The 15,653-nt window shown below is 40.2% G+C and overlaps 1 protein-coding gene across 2 annotated transcripts; it reads left to right on the top strand.

Annotated features, from left to right (window-relative positions):
• Positions 1-2,947: 2,947 nt before the first annotated feature.
• Positions 2,948-14,871, top strand: rasal3 (RAS protein activator like 3). 2 transcript variants are annotated; one of them, XM_020084043.2, is made up of 19 exons: positions 2,948-4,082; positions 5,773-5,900; positions 6,015-6,093; positions 7,324-7,391; positions 7,495-7,580; positions 8,075-8,204; positions 8,317-8,415; positions 8,499-9,173; positions 9,317-9,461; positions 9,606-9,750; positions 9,874-10,110; positions 10,261-10,462; positions 11,666-11,757; positions 11,852-11,965; positions 12,600-12,777; positions 12,968-13,078; positions 13,188-13,378; positions 13,885-13,969; positions 14,509-14,871. In XM_020084043.2, exons 1-19 carry the CDS (start codon positions 3,464-3,466, stop codon positions 14,617-14,619), a joined length of 3,495 nt encoding a protein of 1,164 aa, XP_019939602.1. In that variant the 5' UTR covers positions 2,948-3,463; the 3' UTR covers positions 14,620-14,871. The 2 variants fall into 2 exon arrangements, with proteins under 2 accessions (XP_019939602.1, XP_019939603.1); XM_020084044.2 differs by lacking the exons at positions 2,948-4,082; positions 5,773-5,900; positions 6,015-6,093 and adding an exon at positions 6,563-6,787.
• Positions 14,872-15,653: the final 782 nt, after the last annotated feature.

The raw sequence follows: 15,653 nt of genomic DNA, 5'->3' as shown, positions 1-15,653 counted from the left end.
AATGGTGGAGAGACCACCAGGAGTTGCATTTAGTACCATTTGAAGGCAGCATTACTCCCCACAATTACTAAACTGTATTTGTAAAAAAAAGAATTATTTAAACATTTTCCACCCTTATTTGCATTGGTCTTGACTAAAGCTTTAAATACCTATAACCTAATGTAGCACAGGGTTACACCAAAGGCTCTCCTACTTAAAAGGACAGTGGTGTGTCTCTGGTTTCATATCCTCAAGAGTGCAAGGTGCCAAACCCCCAAACATCTTGCGTAAATGGAGACAGTGTGAGCCATTATAGGGCACAGGTAATCAATCGTACTGCTGTTAGAACCTGATAGTTAGCCTAATGTATCCCTGACATGTAAAATGAGCTTTGCATGCAAGTACTGATCTTGTGAACAAAACAAGGCCCGATAACCTGAAACACAAGACCTCTATTGTACAGTTTAAACAGTTTCAATTTGAAATGTTAAGGTGTAGGTTAACTTGCATTAACCCCAACAAACAAAGATACTGATACTAGAATGGTTTTCAGTAGAGCGCATACCCTTCACTAAGGCCAACCACTCCCCTTAAATTTAACTGAGCTGCACCAAATTGCTCACACTAATAGATATCAGTCCCCTAAATGTGTCTGATCTTTTTCATCAAGATCTCTGAATTAATCTGTGGGAAAGTCAGTCAAAAATAGAATAAGATCCTGGATCTGCCCCTTTAACCAGATTGCATTGGTTATCTCCTGACCTGCACTGCATTCTTCTTCTTCTAAACTTCATGTTAATCCGTTTTTGCGAAATCCTGCCAAATAAAACAAACAAATCAACAAACAACAAATGAACAGGGGTGGAGGAATAACCTCCTTGGTGGAGGTAGTAAAGTGAAAAACACATTTTAATAAACCTAAATAAGTGGTTCTTGACAAATGATCTTTCCAGCTCATATGTTATGTACATGAGTGTTTATTTGTTTTTGCACAAATATGTCCGAACCAATCTGTGGCCTATATATAAGCTTCTGTTTAGTTCTCAGAGTTAAATACACTCACATCCTAATGATGTAAGAGGTTTAGCACTGATGGCGGTGGATGATAGCATTAAGGCGATTGTGTTTCAGAGGGCACGCTAGTTGAATTCATGGCTTACAACAAGGTCTGTCCCCACAGCAAATGTGAAAGAAATACAGTTACCCTCAAAATACAAACACATGTTATTGAGCTTTCATATTATGATGAGCTGGGGAATTTGTTTATAGAGAATATGGTCCATTGAATTGGATTCCCTTGAATCCACAAGTAATACACCATTCCCTGTTTAAACATGAAAACAGGATGCAGCAGTGAATACAGCCGCTTTGGTTAAATCCAGGTCACTGCAAAAGGTCATGATGTTGTGCGTTGTTTAGTGGATCAGCGTACGATCGTCACCTTCATTGAGTGAGAACCGAACAAAGACACCATTAAGTGGGGTGTGTAGTGGGCTCGCCAGGCTGAAGGCAAATACTGGGTAACTGTGATGTCCTAGATTCAAAACCAGCAGGAGTGAAAACAGGAGACCACTGCTGATACTTTGTCTGATCAGCTGTGCAGAGTGTGATCAAGAGCATGTGGTCCATTGATCATGCATCTGAGGTACATAGTGATATGCCACATTGGCTCCATAACTGGAGACTAGATCACTTAAAATATTGTTTGAAAAGTAAAAGTTAAGGTCTACTAAATGGCTTGACAACATTTTCAATGGATGTGCAGTGACCTCTAATGGGCAATAGCTGCAGTTACAACTCATTGAAATCTGAGCGTGCAATGAACTGTTGAAAGTAATGCGTCAGTGGTTTCTCACGTTTCAGTTGTAGTTTGTTTAAGTTTAGTCAACGAAACAATTTGTTTAGTTTCAGGAAACGATCATAGTTTGGGTTGAAGTAGACTCTTTCACAATGTTATACACAGGCACGGGCATAAAGATAGACACCCAAATGCAGCAAATGTGCATTTGATGGGGTAAAATAACAACCATTTTACAAAGATACGTTACAAAGATGAGGTTATACACAACAACATGGCTTCATTAGAGCGCATTATTTGGAGCCAGCGTAATAAGATAATCACAATTATATTCATAAGATTAACAACTGAATTAAATAAAGCAAAGCAAACAATTTTAATGATCTTTTAAAAAGATGAATCAAGGCCACATCTTAAATCTTCTGTGTTCCAAGTACATAACATGAGAACATTCTTATGTTAGAGTTGGCAGGGCTACTTCACAATGAACTCACAATTTCTTTCCACAGTTGAACAAAAAACAGCCTAGATCAGTCAGCATCTTTCATAACTGGGGCTGAATTTCCTTTATGTGCACTCATTTCCATAACCATAGAATATATCAAAACACAGCCAGCAGAGGGCCTCGGTTAAACAAGACACAAATCTGACATCCTGAAGCCTTATACAACCGATTCTTTAGAAAGGATTAATGCATGTATGAATGTTTGCAGAAACGTTAGTAGTAAATCAACTGAAGCATATTGAAGTAGCTTAAAGAAGGAATGAGATCAGGCTCAGTTGAAATAAGTAGTTAACAGTCCTGTTCATGCACCTGAATGTGCAGAGACTATTTTTTATATGCACAGTGCTACAGTCACATCAGTAACCCACTGTCCACTTATATTTTACCATCAGGCACCTACTAACATTTGTGTGTACATCCCGCCCCACTGGGACGCAGAGATCTCCTGCAGCTGAGCAGAGACCAGCCTGAACGCAGGATGTGGTTTTCAGAGTCTGAAAAACCGAACTCAGCAGGAAGTGCAACCTCGGTGTGACAGGAAACTGATATTAACAGTCAACAGTCTATACTCACACAGGTAGCTGATGACACATGGATACTGTCAGACTGCTTTACAAAAAGAGATGTCTCCCTAAAGATTAAGTCATCCTAATTAAACACAATACTTTTTTAATAATTGAGTAATGAAATTCTGTTAATCAGTAAGTATCTTGATAAATGAAATAAGACTTCTCACACTCATACTGCAACAAATAATAACTGCTAGAAGAACAGCATTCCTCTGAGGTGAAAGTGGGGGAATAATTTCTATACAACAGAACAGGAAGTGAGAAAGAAGGGAAGTATAAAATGAAAACATAAATAGTAGAGAACAACAGATTTCTTCTCTATCATTTTATGAGGAAGCAAACGGTTCATGGGTAAGAAGAGTTGAGCGTTGCAGCAAAGCAACCACAGAGAGTAGTCGCGTTTTGTTGCCGGATAACATTCTGCAAGACAGGAAACGAGAGAAGCAGAGAGACTGAGCTGGTGCAGGCACAATTTTTTTTATCTTCCTTAACACGGACAGCAATCTCCAAGTTAGTGGTAAATCAGAAACACATCTCCTGAGAAGGTATTTGAATTTTGTTTGATGCATCTTTGAGAGAAGAGAACATTTTACTCACACACCCTAATCTGACATGGGCACTGAGGAGAAAGATTCAGAGCCTGCAGCTCAACAACCAAAGGAGCATGGATCACCAGAGAAGGAGAAGGAATCTGCTGTGGAGCCTCCACCAGGACAAATATCTGACACCACCGACACCCTCAATACATACAGTTGGCAAACCGGCTCCAAAGGGACGCTTGATGATGTGAAAGAACAAGGAGAAGGAGAAGCAGCTTCTTCTACATCTACAATCGACAAGATCCAGAAGGCCTCCTCTAACAAATGGAGCAAGATGCAGAACTGGCGCAAGGCCCTGAGCGAGGACCCTGGAGATAAAAATTCATCTGGAGGGAAAGGTGGAGAGGTAGCCAAGCCGGATAAAGGTGCCAGTGGAACCAGAAAGAACCCCTTCAGAAGGGCCCTGTCTGAGCCTCCGGGGTCCCTGTTTGCAGCCCTGTCCTCCAGCGCAGCTGGCTCAGCCAACGCAGCTTCGTGCTCAGCTGCCGCAGAGGCCTCGGCAGTCTCCTCTACAGACCCTTCACAGAAGGCAGGCGGAGGGGCACTCTTTAAAAAGTACCTGAGGACTGTTTCCCAGAAGCTCAAGAGGCCCAAGCTGCAAAGTCGGAGCAGCAACCCGGCATTACTCCATGGTAATGACATACATACTCAACTTATTCTTAAAGTATTACACAGTCTTTCGATTTCATGTTTGCGATAAGCATGGGAGTTGGGAATTATTTTCTTTTTTATAATAACGCATATTTATATTATGAACAAAATATGAGAATAGGTGCATACCAGTGTTTAAGATGCACAAGGCAACGTATGTTTTCACTAATCAAAATGGTTGGCCCATGTGGTTTTGTATGTAGTATCAGTGACACAGTCGAATAGGTGAGGTATATGTGACTTCCATCAAGTGTCTTATTAGACGAAGTGAATAAAAGAGAAGCTGACAAACACAAGACAACATTAAACAAGAACATAGAGTCTGAAAAGTAGATAAAAGACCACAACGGAACATTATCTGTAAAATCTCTGGGTTGAATTCTGGAAAGTGCGTGTGGAATATAATTATTAGCAATGCAGCATGTATGTTCAAATTGGTGACAAATGGAAAACTAAGCAAAAGAGCAGATTTCATCATTTTAATGAAAAATATAAATAAAATAATTGGATTAACCTTTCAATGGATTAGAGCTTGACAACTTTTTTTTTTCAAATGGCATCTTAAAAACGTTTTCTGCAGAATGTTTAGTTTTGGTCATTCAATATGTTGGAGAGACAGTGTGATCACATCTGACAACCAATCTGAATTTGAAGGCACAAAAGAATCTGGATCAGTGTTAACATCAAGAAACTATTTGTGGATATGATTCTTTTACCACATTCCCCTGATATTTAATGTGACAATAATGAGCAAAACAAACCAAAATACATTATTTTTGTGTTTTATACAGACAATCTGGTCTCTCTAGATCATTTTAGCAGTACTGTCACATATTCATGGTGAACATAACAAGGACCAAAACTATCACCTTTCACAAAAAAGTCAAAACCAATAATGTAGAAAAACATGCCTTTCCCCACAAGCACCTACAGATTTACAAAAATGAGCTAAAGGAAACTGCTCTGCATAGAAGGCAGCTGTTTTAGTATTAAGTAATAAGTATTATTTGTTCTTATACCAACTGCACTTTAGTGGCACAGAGGCCTGTGGCTCCCCATACCGAACTCTTTGCTTTTTCATATTTCCATATTTTTTGTCTACTAGTAAAATAGTTTGAAAAAAAGGAGTTTTCTCAGTCAGCAGATTCAGAGGCTGAATGACCTTTTATCTAGTGACATTACAAACCCCAGCAAATGTCTGACCAGCTTCAATGCAACACCCCTGGCCAAAGATCATGTCCACAGTAAACTTGAAGCACCATGATGATAAGTAAAGACAAAACTACAGAGACACCACAGGATGTGCGCAACTCATCCTGGTGTGTCATGAGAGCGATATCATCTAAAGCCCAAGGAGGGCAACAAATGGGAGTGACCAAGTGCTGTAGGAGATAATATAATTACCAAAAATAAAAGAAACAAGAGCCAGCATGTGCCTCCAATTAGGCTCCTGCAATGTCCATATATTATATAGGATATTAAGGATACAGTTGGTTCTCCAAAGGAAGGGAAACTATTCTTTTATTATCTATTTTGTAGAATATGTTTAGTATGCATTTATATTTTATGAATAAAGCACTTACAGCCGAGTCATGTCTCATTGTAAGCTGTGCATTAGTGTAGAATAGTATAGAATATTAGTATGAGTGTTCTTGTGCTCTTGTGTGGCAGATGCGGGAAAGGCTGTACCTACTGAACTGCCACGACTACAATGGGCCCCACCTCAAGAGGTCCCCATCTGGGACATCAGCAACTGTAACCTTGAAGATGGACAAATTCTCATATCCCCGGAGGAGGAGGTACAACTAACTTAACTTAAAAATGTGAACTCAAGGTAACTCTTCCAGCTGAAAAAAGCACAAAGATTTATGTGTATGTGTGTGTGTGTGTGTGTGTGTGTGTGTGTTTTTCAGCCAACGATGTGGACTCGAAACCGTGTCAGCAGCTGCCTGTCCAACCAAAGCATGCAGAACCTTGCAGATATCGACACAGGTTCATACACACACGCAAGTGCACACGCACACACGCACACACACACACACACACACACACACACACACAGGAAGTCAATGTAATGACTAACGCTAACCATCTTCTAACCTAGCCTGAACTGAATAGTACTTATAAGAAAATTCCCCATTATGTTACTGTGTAAACGGATTTCTCCTCACAACATGAGTAATACCTGCACCCCCCCCCAGCTGAGACACATAATCTCCCCATCCCCCATTTATATAAACTAAGCAAAATATAGAACAAATATGTGTATTAAATAAAAATGCTGTGAAACATCAGTAAAACCACCAGGAAACTGAACAAACATTATTGCCATAACAGCTTCTGACATCATGTCCACACTAATGGTTCTGCAGACAGAGGAAATAGCTGATGTTTATGCGTCAAATTGTTTCCTCTACGTTTTTTGGGGAAGATAGCATCTCGCCCATGTGTTCTACCAGTCCAATGAGAGCTTTCAAAGAGAGAGCGAGAGAGAGAGAGAAGGCACAGTCAGTGTCTGTTATTAAATTTTGACTGCTTGGCTGGTGCTCGCTGTCACCATCAACAGATGTTAATGAAGAGAAGAGGGCAATGTTGCACAGACAGAGATCAAAATAGCAACACTGTGTGACACCTGCAGACTAAATGATGGGATTCAGACGCTGGTTTGTCTGTGGTGGGTCACTGGGTAAGACATTATTTTTCATGTTGTTAACTTTTGAGTTTAAAGATGTTTTTCCCTAATAACTGAAGGATTAAAAAATAGCAATACTGAAACTACAAATCGGGCAGAATATGATTTGTTTTTTAATTTTATCATCTGCATAGTTCTAAATAGCTTTTCACATACGAATGTTTGCAAGTTAAGGGTCTATATTGCAATAGACTTTAGTAGACTTTAGTCAATCTGTTGCAGCCCTGCCTGAAAACCACATCCTGTAAGGGCTTATCTGTTTGTATTTGCTAATATAATAGTCTTGGCTAATCATTTGAAGGTTTAATCTTTCATCTGTTGAAGCACAGGCGTGTACTGCCAGTGAAGTTGAAGCAGTCATGAGTTCTGGGTAAAGGGTTTGAAGACAGGTGGTGTCAAACAAAAAAAATACAGAAAATTAGTGTAAAAAGACAAAATGTTGACGACTAACCTCAAACAGAAATGGTGAGGAGATATTGCAAAAGCATAGGTGTGAAAATAAGCTTGGTTTCTTTTGGCCTGACTCTTAGAATGCAGTCCTGACCATGGGGGCCTGTCAGGTGGCCCACGACCAAAGAACCAAGATGGTGGTGTGAGGGTGAGTATTTTAACAGATAACAATCCTTCTGCTAGCCCCACTTTTCCTGTTGATATTATATATAATTGCCCTCAAACACCATGCTTGCCTTCTTCACCCTCAGGCACTGATCAAGAGACGTCTGGAGAACAAGGCCAAGAGGAATAGCAACAGCCAACTAAACTCATCGGGGCTAAACAAAGGAAGCAGGTAAACTACACTGTTTCTGTAAAGCAAAACACAGTACAGTCCACAAGTACTGATACTTCCTGTGTACTCCACAATATTAGATTTGGCATCTCTGAGGGGCTGCGCTAAATGCTAATGTCAGCATGCTCACAACCACAGCATTAACATGTTCATAATTCTAGTTTAATTTTGTCTTATCTAAGTATTGAATAATTTAAAAAATCGAAGAGGAGAAGCCAGGGGATAAACAAAATGCATAGACTTCATCCTCTGGGCACAATGGATATTGTGGATAGTGTTCAAAACATCATGGAAATCAATATAATGTCTACAAGGCATTTATTTTAATTACACAGATTCTTATCTAGCAGCATATATTTATCTCATCTCCTCATGTAACCTTTCATGATACCAGCAGTCTGTCAAAAATAAACGACATTCATCTTCAACAAATAATATTTGACACTTAACATTTTATAATTTTTACTATGGCAAAATCTTTGCTCTTATTTAAGGCATTATAGTTCCCGGGAGTCTGTGTCAATTCCAGTCAATGCCATGGGGACTCTAGATCTGAGCGCAGACACCAGCACTGTCATCAGGCCAGTCCACAGCTCCATTCTGGGGGAGAAGTACTGCTTTGAGGTAAACCTTGACTTGTGTTTGTTCCTTCAGGTTCCTTAGCGAGAATCATATGGTGCCTGTGTCAACAAAAGAAAAACAGTAACAGGCTCCTTCTGGTTTAATATACTTACAGGTGATAAACTCTGAGAGCACCCACTGTTTTGGCTGCTCCTCAGCTGCTGAACGTGATCGTTGGATTGAGGACCTGAGACGGGCTGCCCAGCCCAATAAGGTAGGAACTAAACATCTGTTGTTAAAATGTTTCATGGCAAATCAAAATTCGAATAAAGCATCTAAGTTTATCAATATTCACAGGATAACATTGAACGCACAGAGAACTCCCTGAGTCTGTGGATAAATGAAGCCAAGGATCTGCCACCCAAAAGGCGTTATTACTGTGAGGTACACCTAGATGGGACCTTGTTTGCCCGCACCAGCAGTCGAGCTGTTGGCAAGCCAATGAACCGCTCCAGCCTAGCAGGGGACAGCTCCTATGGGTCCTCAGGAGGCCAGGGGGCCAGTGGAGGTGTGGTTGGAGGGTGTCAACTATTCTGGGGTGAATTTTTTGAGCTTGACAACCTGCCCTTTGTCTCTCAAATCACCTTGCACCTCTTCCGTGAGGATGACCCCAAGAAAAAGCGTCACTCCAGAGAGGAGTCAAGCCTGCACCCACTGGGCAGTGTGGCTATACCTTTAGCCGATATCCAAGGGAGGACCTTTCAGGAGAAATGGTATCCAATCACTCCATACAAGGCCTCAGGCACAGCAGGGACGAAAGACCTCCTGGGACCACAGGCGTCACTACGTATAAAATCCCGTTTCCAGAATTTGAAGGTGTTGCCCATGGAGAAATACAAAGAGTTTGCAGAGTATGTGACAGTGGATTATGTGGAAATGTGCAGAAGTCTGGAGCCACTTCTGAATGTCAAGGAGAAGGAAGAGCTGGCAGGAGCGCTGGTCCATGTACTGCAAAGTATTGGCAAGGCCAAGGTGAATAATGAGCTAAAGAAATCACAATTTTAAAGCCTCACATAGGGAAAATATCATTAAACACAATCTGAAATAACCCAATAAGAAGAAATGATTATAATAATAAGGAATAATAACTTTTCTTAACTGAATGCATGTTTCAGGAGTTCCTTATTGACTTGGGTGGTGCAGAGGTGGAGCGTCTTGGAGAGAGGGAGGCACTGATCTTCAGAGAGAACACACTGGCCACTAAAGCCATTGATGAATATATGAAGCTTGTTGGCCAGAAGTACCTCATTGATACACTAGGTAGTATCAATTGAAGATTATTATTATTATTTTCATCATAACATCCAGTCTGAGAGAGCTCAAATGTGATGGTACACATCTGGTCCTGGTCTCTCTCAGTTTCTCTCTTTTTAGCAAACTCTGCAATTTTCTTTTTCACTACAGGAGACTTTATCACCCGTCTTTATGACTCGGTGGAGAACTGTGAAGTCGATCCTCGTAAATGCCCCGCCTCTGATCTGTCAAACAATCAGAAACACTTGAGGGAGGCCTGTGAGGAGGTGGCGATGAAGATTATTGAGATCCATGGGTGAGATCAGAGCTCAGCTCATCATGGAAAAGTCAGAGAAAAACAAATGATGAATGTTTAGGCCAGCAGTAATGTTTGAGCAGAATTCAGTGGGCTGATGTTTCACATGTTTCCTGCCCTCAGAACCTTTCCTGAAGAGTTAAACAAGATCTTCTCCAGCTGGGTGGAGCTGTGCGAAGACCAGGGCAGACCAGAGATCGGCCAGCGTCTTATCTCTGCTTCCCTCTTCCTTCGCTTCTTATGCCCTGCTATCCTCAGTCCTTCTCTTTTTGGTCTGACGCAGCCTTATCCAGAGCCAAACACCCTGCGTACCCTCACCTTAACTGCCAAAGTCATCCAGAATTTGGCCAACTTCACCTTGTGAGTAGCCTTTCACCTGGACTGGAAGTCTAATACAATACTTGAGCAAAAACATCTTGTGAAAAGATGAAAAATACATTTTCTAAATTGACAACTGATACTTAACCTGAGGTGGAGTTTAAGTAAATGAAACCTTTCATTCTGTTTCAGGTTTGGTGATAAGGAAGAGTACATGCTTTTTATGAATGAATTCTTGCAGCAACACTGGAATGGAATGAGGAGTTTTCTACAAACAGTGTCAAGTCAGGTCAATGAAATCCCGATGACTTCTTTTGACGGCTATGTGGATCTGCCTCTGCGCCTGGCCGTGCTCCATGGCCTGTTAGTAGACATCATCTATCAGAGGGACCAGGTAGGATGGAAAACCAGTGGGACTCCTTTGGTCTGTTCATACGCCCTAAGTATTAATCATCTACCCAAAGTTGAAGCTTGTGCAACAGCAAACTATTTGCTCATAGTTTATATAAGTTAAATTTAAGACTGTTTGAGACCATAATGAATGAAATGTAAGACTTATGTCAAGTAAAGTATGACAGATATGAAGCAATATCAGAGAGCCAGAATTACACTTTCTCACAATTGAAGATAGGGTTGAGTAGATGTAGAGAATAACCCTTAAGACGTCAAGTTATCTTTCAAACTACAGGCAGAGACTGTAGGTATCATAGTTATAATTCCATTTGGTCTTGTTTGTAGCTTTATTACAGTGTGCTAATATCTGTATTACTGAGAAAGACCTACAAAACAAAGAGACATTACAAACTATTAATGCCACCAAAACATTTTTCAAATGATCGCTGAACTACGGCTATTCTCATTATTAAAGTGCTATAGAAGTAGCAAAATTAACATTAACGTATTCAAGACCTACCTAAATGTGTCTATACAATATATAGTGCATAATGTTTTAACCTACTTAAGACTTTTTAAGGCAAAGCATTCAGATAAATATTTTCTAGACTATTTTAGAATTCTGTGTTGTCTAGTGTCTTGAGTCCTTGAGCCATGCTTTGTTTACTGTAACCTCAATAACGTCTGGCTCAGCTGCTGTGCTTCCTTAGGGTCTGCTTATGCTAGAAAATAACACATTTGTACATGTTGTCTGACCACATTGAAAAAAGCCACACTTCAAGGTAGACTAAAAAGGGGCGGTCATAGTAGACACACACAGAGCTGTAACTTATCAGACTCTGGCCATTGCTCTTAAACATCCGTCAATTACCTTGATATAGAATGAAGGGCGTTATAGACAAAATATCACTATACACAGAGGATATTCTGAGACCCATTCAAAAATATTAAAAATATATGACTCAGTGGATGAGCCTTCTGCTGTCTATAGCTGGCCGAATTAATCTTGTTAAAATGATTATGTTATCAAAACGTATTTCCCGATCCTGATTCATGGCTCCTGCAGTCAGGCACAGTTTGTTAATTCTTATTGACGTTTGAATGTACAGCTTTCGATAATAATTGTTTTCTTATCCATATCAAGATACTGCTGACATGTTGAATGACTTTCTTTGGATGGGGTCTAACATTATTTCCTCCTCAGGACACAATCGACAAGCTGCACCCTCTGCCAATGATTCTGAACCAGATAACAGAGTCGCTGGGGTCTGAAGCACCTCGGATCATAGTCAATAGGTATGGACAGACTTAAACAGACCTACAACATGTGAGGAATTACCAATTTGAACATGGTTATGATACATTTACTGAAGCTTGCTCTTTCTTGCAGCCAAATGGGAAAAGCCAAGCCGGTGTATGTCCCCCCTAAAGACTTGGACAAGTACAGCCCCCACCAGTCATCCACCCAGCACCTCCCTTCGGACTCCAAAGGCCTACGAGAAGGGTATGATACCCCTGACGTTTTATTTTTGCTTTTGAATATCAATGGTCATAAAGCATTATTTGGACTGACCCACCAGCTATGTTTTATGGTAATAAATCTCTTTCTTTCTCTTTGGCAAAATGCCTCTGTCGCAGTATTAGTAGATGACACTGACTGGAAGGAATCCTCCACTCAGTTAAAATACACAAATACAATCATGCACAATACAGATAGAGATAGTGACCAGCCACGTTTAGAACAGCTCTGGTTCCAGAAGTAAATTTCAATTAATTTTCTCTCTTAGCTATGAGATAAATCGAGACCATAAAACATTTGATTCACAGGAAAAACGTTTTTGGAGACAGAAAAAACCTCAACCCTAACCAGTCAGAGACATAGTGATTACACTTTCCAGATAGTGTAGTACTTCTTTGGGATTAACACACATACTTGAAATTTAGTTGATATACAGACTTGTGGCTTCTTTAGGAGAATATAATATTGTTTCACAATCTCATAGCTTGTGGTAAGTCTACCTTATTGGGTGGTTTAACCTGCTAACATGATCAGCAGATTTTCCAAATGCAATTTGATAAAAATAAAAAATTTTTTTAATACTGAATACCTTTGTTCTTGTATTCAAAAATGATGGTAGGACTCCGAGGAATGCAAGAGAGAGGAAGCCAGTCGCCAGAACTCAGAGTGCCCCTCACCGACGTCCCGGTCATGCAAAACATGTCTTGAAGAGGCAGACCAGTTCTGAAGCTCTGCCGATTTCTGAGCATGATCAGGAGCTGGAGGCTAACCAGCCACTTATCTCTTGCCCTAATACTGTGAGTACAAAGAGGAACTGTGAACCAAACTGCAGCGCCCAGCAGATCATGTGCTCAGATACTTTTTCTAGGAGGCTATATCGATATAAAATCAATAATATGTATATTTTTCATATTTATGTTAACACAGAGATAGTATAACTTTGCTTGTTTTATTAGATCATGTTGACAATCTCTCATTTTCTGTCAGAGTGCCAGTGTCAAACGTACACCCGCACCTGTTCCCTGGATCAAAAACAGCCACAACAAAGAATCAAGTGAGATAAAGGCTGGGAATGAGGAGTTAAACTTACTCGACAGGGTATGAATAACCTGCAACTCACTTTAACTGACCTTATGCTGGTTGTTCTTATATTGTATTATTTTATGACCACATTTCGTAAAATACCAATTTGTGATTGACACACCAGCACGATCAAGAGCTGTCAGAGCTTCGTCTGGGGATAGATCTGGTGACAGAGCGAGAGCTGGACATGGCAAAGCGCCTGGAGGACTTCATCAGCCAGAGCCAGGACCAGAATGCAATGCTGCAGGTCGAGTTGAAAGAGCTCCGGAATCTGTTGGTGGAGCGAGAGGAGCAGCTTGCCAGCGCCACCTTCAGGTAACATTGAGTATACAACTGTAATGCGCATGCTCCATATGTCAGCATGAATTCAGTGCAAAATATATTATTTTATTTTGTCTGCATTTATGTGTGTATCAAGTACAATGGAAGTGTGGTGCTGAGGGGGTAGCAACACCCCCTATTGGCATGGTGTGTAACTGCGAGGCAAAAAACAAAGTTTACTTTGAAAGTTTTGTTTTTGTTTAAATTGTAGCATAGTAGAATTTTTATACCACGGTGCTGGCGACAGCTGATGGTTCACATGGTGGCCGAACAAAACATGTTTATGTGAGTCTGGAAAAAACATTCTAGTTTATAATATTTGATTTCATTATGAAAACATTCAGTGTGTAGTTTATCTGTTATCACTCTGGTGTGTCTATGTGTATTCAGTCTGTGAATTGTTATTACTAATTAAGAGTAAACACTTTCATAACATATGTACCTGAAGTGTTTCTATTTTTGTTTAAATGCATCCCTTCTTCTGTCTCTGTGTGTCACAGGCTGGGTGTGATTGAGGAAGAAAGAGAGGAAGATGAGAGGAAGCTGAATGTCGCTGTTGCAGCCGCTGAGCGAATGAACGTACTGGTAAGAAAATAAGAGACAACCAATTATCAACAAGCAGGGATGAAGTGAAATTCATTACTACAGTTTTGTTAAAGGAGGAGTCCACCTCCCAACTCACATTTTATCAGTTCATCTTGAAGCTGACATTTTTGCAGCTTTAAGGTGAAGATCATTTGAATTGAAACATTAAACACAAAATTGAAGGCAAATAATTGTACATTTTGTCTCCCATGAAACATCAGTTTGGACAGTATGGAAGGTAATGACAAATAAATGTAGATTAACCGACCTGTAGAGAGAAGGCTCTAAGTTTCAGTGACTTCCTGTAAATATTCTGGGAAGGCGACTTTCCTTCTGTCAAGACTATTCACCCATTCATTTAAAACTCAGAAATCAGTTTCCATCAGTTCATGTTGGGTTAGCCGCCCTGCAGCTTATTTACAACAGACGTACAGTGGCAGAGACCCCTTCATTGACAGTACACAGCAGTACAGTTGCTTATATAGTGTTTGCATGAGATGAATAAATCATATTGATGTCTGTTTTCTATGTGCTCACAGGAAGAACAGTTTGCAGGCATGGTCAGGAACCTTCAACAGCTCAGCGAGGCCTCTAACAGCGGCCAAAACAACATTCAGCATCCTGAAAAGCCACACATCAACAGCAACTGAACCCAGATAGCTTAGTTTCGCAGTTTTGTATAAATACATGCAGTATATAGAGTTCATGTAGAAAAGTCGCAATTTTGATTTCCTGATGAGATGTAAGTTAATTCTATAAAGATATTCAAAAAGGGTGTGAGTGGGCAAACTCTGACTAAGGATAAAATTAAACCTACTGAATTTCTCTGCATTTCAGCTTTTACTGTATGTAAGCTACAGCTGTTTGAGTTTTTCTGATAAATAAAAGAAATACAACCTGAAGTGTGTCTCTCTTTGCATTCTGCACTATGTCAAGTGCATCCGTGGTGGAAAATACACCACAGGCAAAAAGGTTTTATACCACCTAATTTTTTTAGCTTTTACGTAAATGTACATAATGCACAGTCCTAGTGTTGCTGAAATTAAAGAATAAAAATAAACAGTTGGAGATATTCTAAAAGGTTATCATTGAAATTTTTGCGTTGAAATGAATTTAATATTTTAGTTTCAGCTCATTAACCATCCAAACACCCCAAATCAAGTATTGGCAAATAAAATATTACTTCTTTACTATTAGTCCTAAAATTGTTTCAGAAGTTTCCATAAATATGTTAATTCAATATGCATAAACGTTTTAACTGGTATAGTGTGTTCAAAAACGTTTGGGGGGATTATTGTAAAACCAAGTGCGTTGCAACAGAGTAGGCAAAGGAGGCTTTTGCCATGGGGGCCCAAGCAAAGCCCCATTATTCAAATGCAACTTTTTTGTTGTTTTTTACATTTGAAGCCCATTGACTTCAATTGCATTGGATTTGACTGCAACACTGTTTACACCTGCAACTCCAAAAGTGTCTTTATATACAGTCTATGGTGGCGACACACACACACACACGCGGCTGTACGCTGGCCTCGCAACAAACAATTCGCGTCCACACCTGCTGCGCGCACGCTACACCACCTCACCGGACCAGCAGTGGAGAGAGAGAGAGAGAGAGAGAGAGAGAGACAGCGACTACGGCGTCCTTAAATAACCTTCGCCGACTCCCCGCATCCTATAGGCATCG

Source organism: Paralichthys olivaceus, chromosome 8, assembly GCF_024713975.1.
Source record: "Paralichthys olivaceus isolate ysfri-2021 chromosome 8, ASM2471397v2, whole genome shotgun sequence".
Lineage (NCBI taxonomy): Eukaryota > Metazoa > Chordata > Actinopteri > Pleuronectiformes > Paralichthyidae > Paralichthys > Paralichthys olivaceus.
The sequence above is the reverse complement of the archived record's forward strand: the minus strand, read 5'-3'. Positions and strand labels throughout refer to the sequence as shown.

Bases quoted from the DNA above. Each gene is read 5' to 3' on its own strand.
- rasal3 (XM_020084043.2), top strand. From the start codon at position 3,464: ATGGGCACTGAGGAGAAAGATTCAGAGCCTGCAGCTCAACAACCAAAG. The intron at 5,901-6,014 runs GTACAACTAACT...TGTGTTTTTCAG, and splicing joins TCATATCCCCGGAGGAGGAG to CCAACGATGTGGACTCGAAA. The intron at 11,758-11,851 runs GTATGGACAGAC...TCTTTCTTGCAG, and splicing joins CCTCGGATCATAGTCAATAG to CCAAATGGGAAAAGCCAAGC.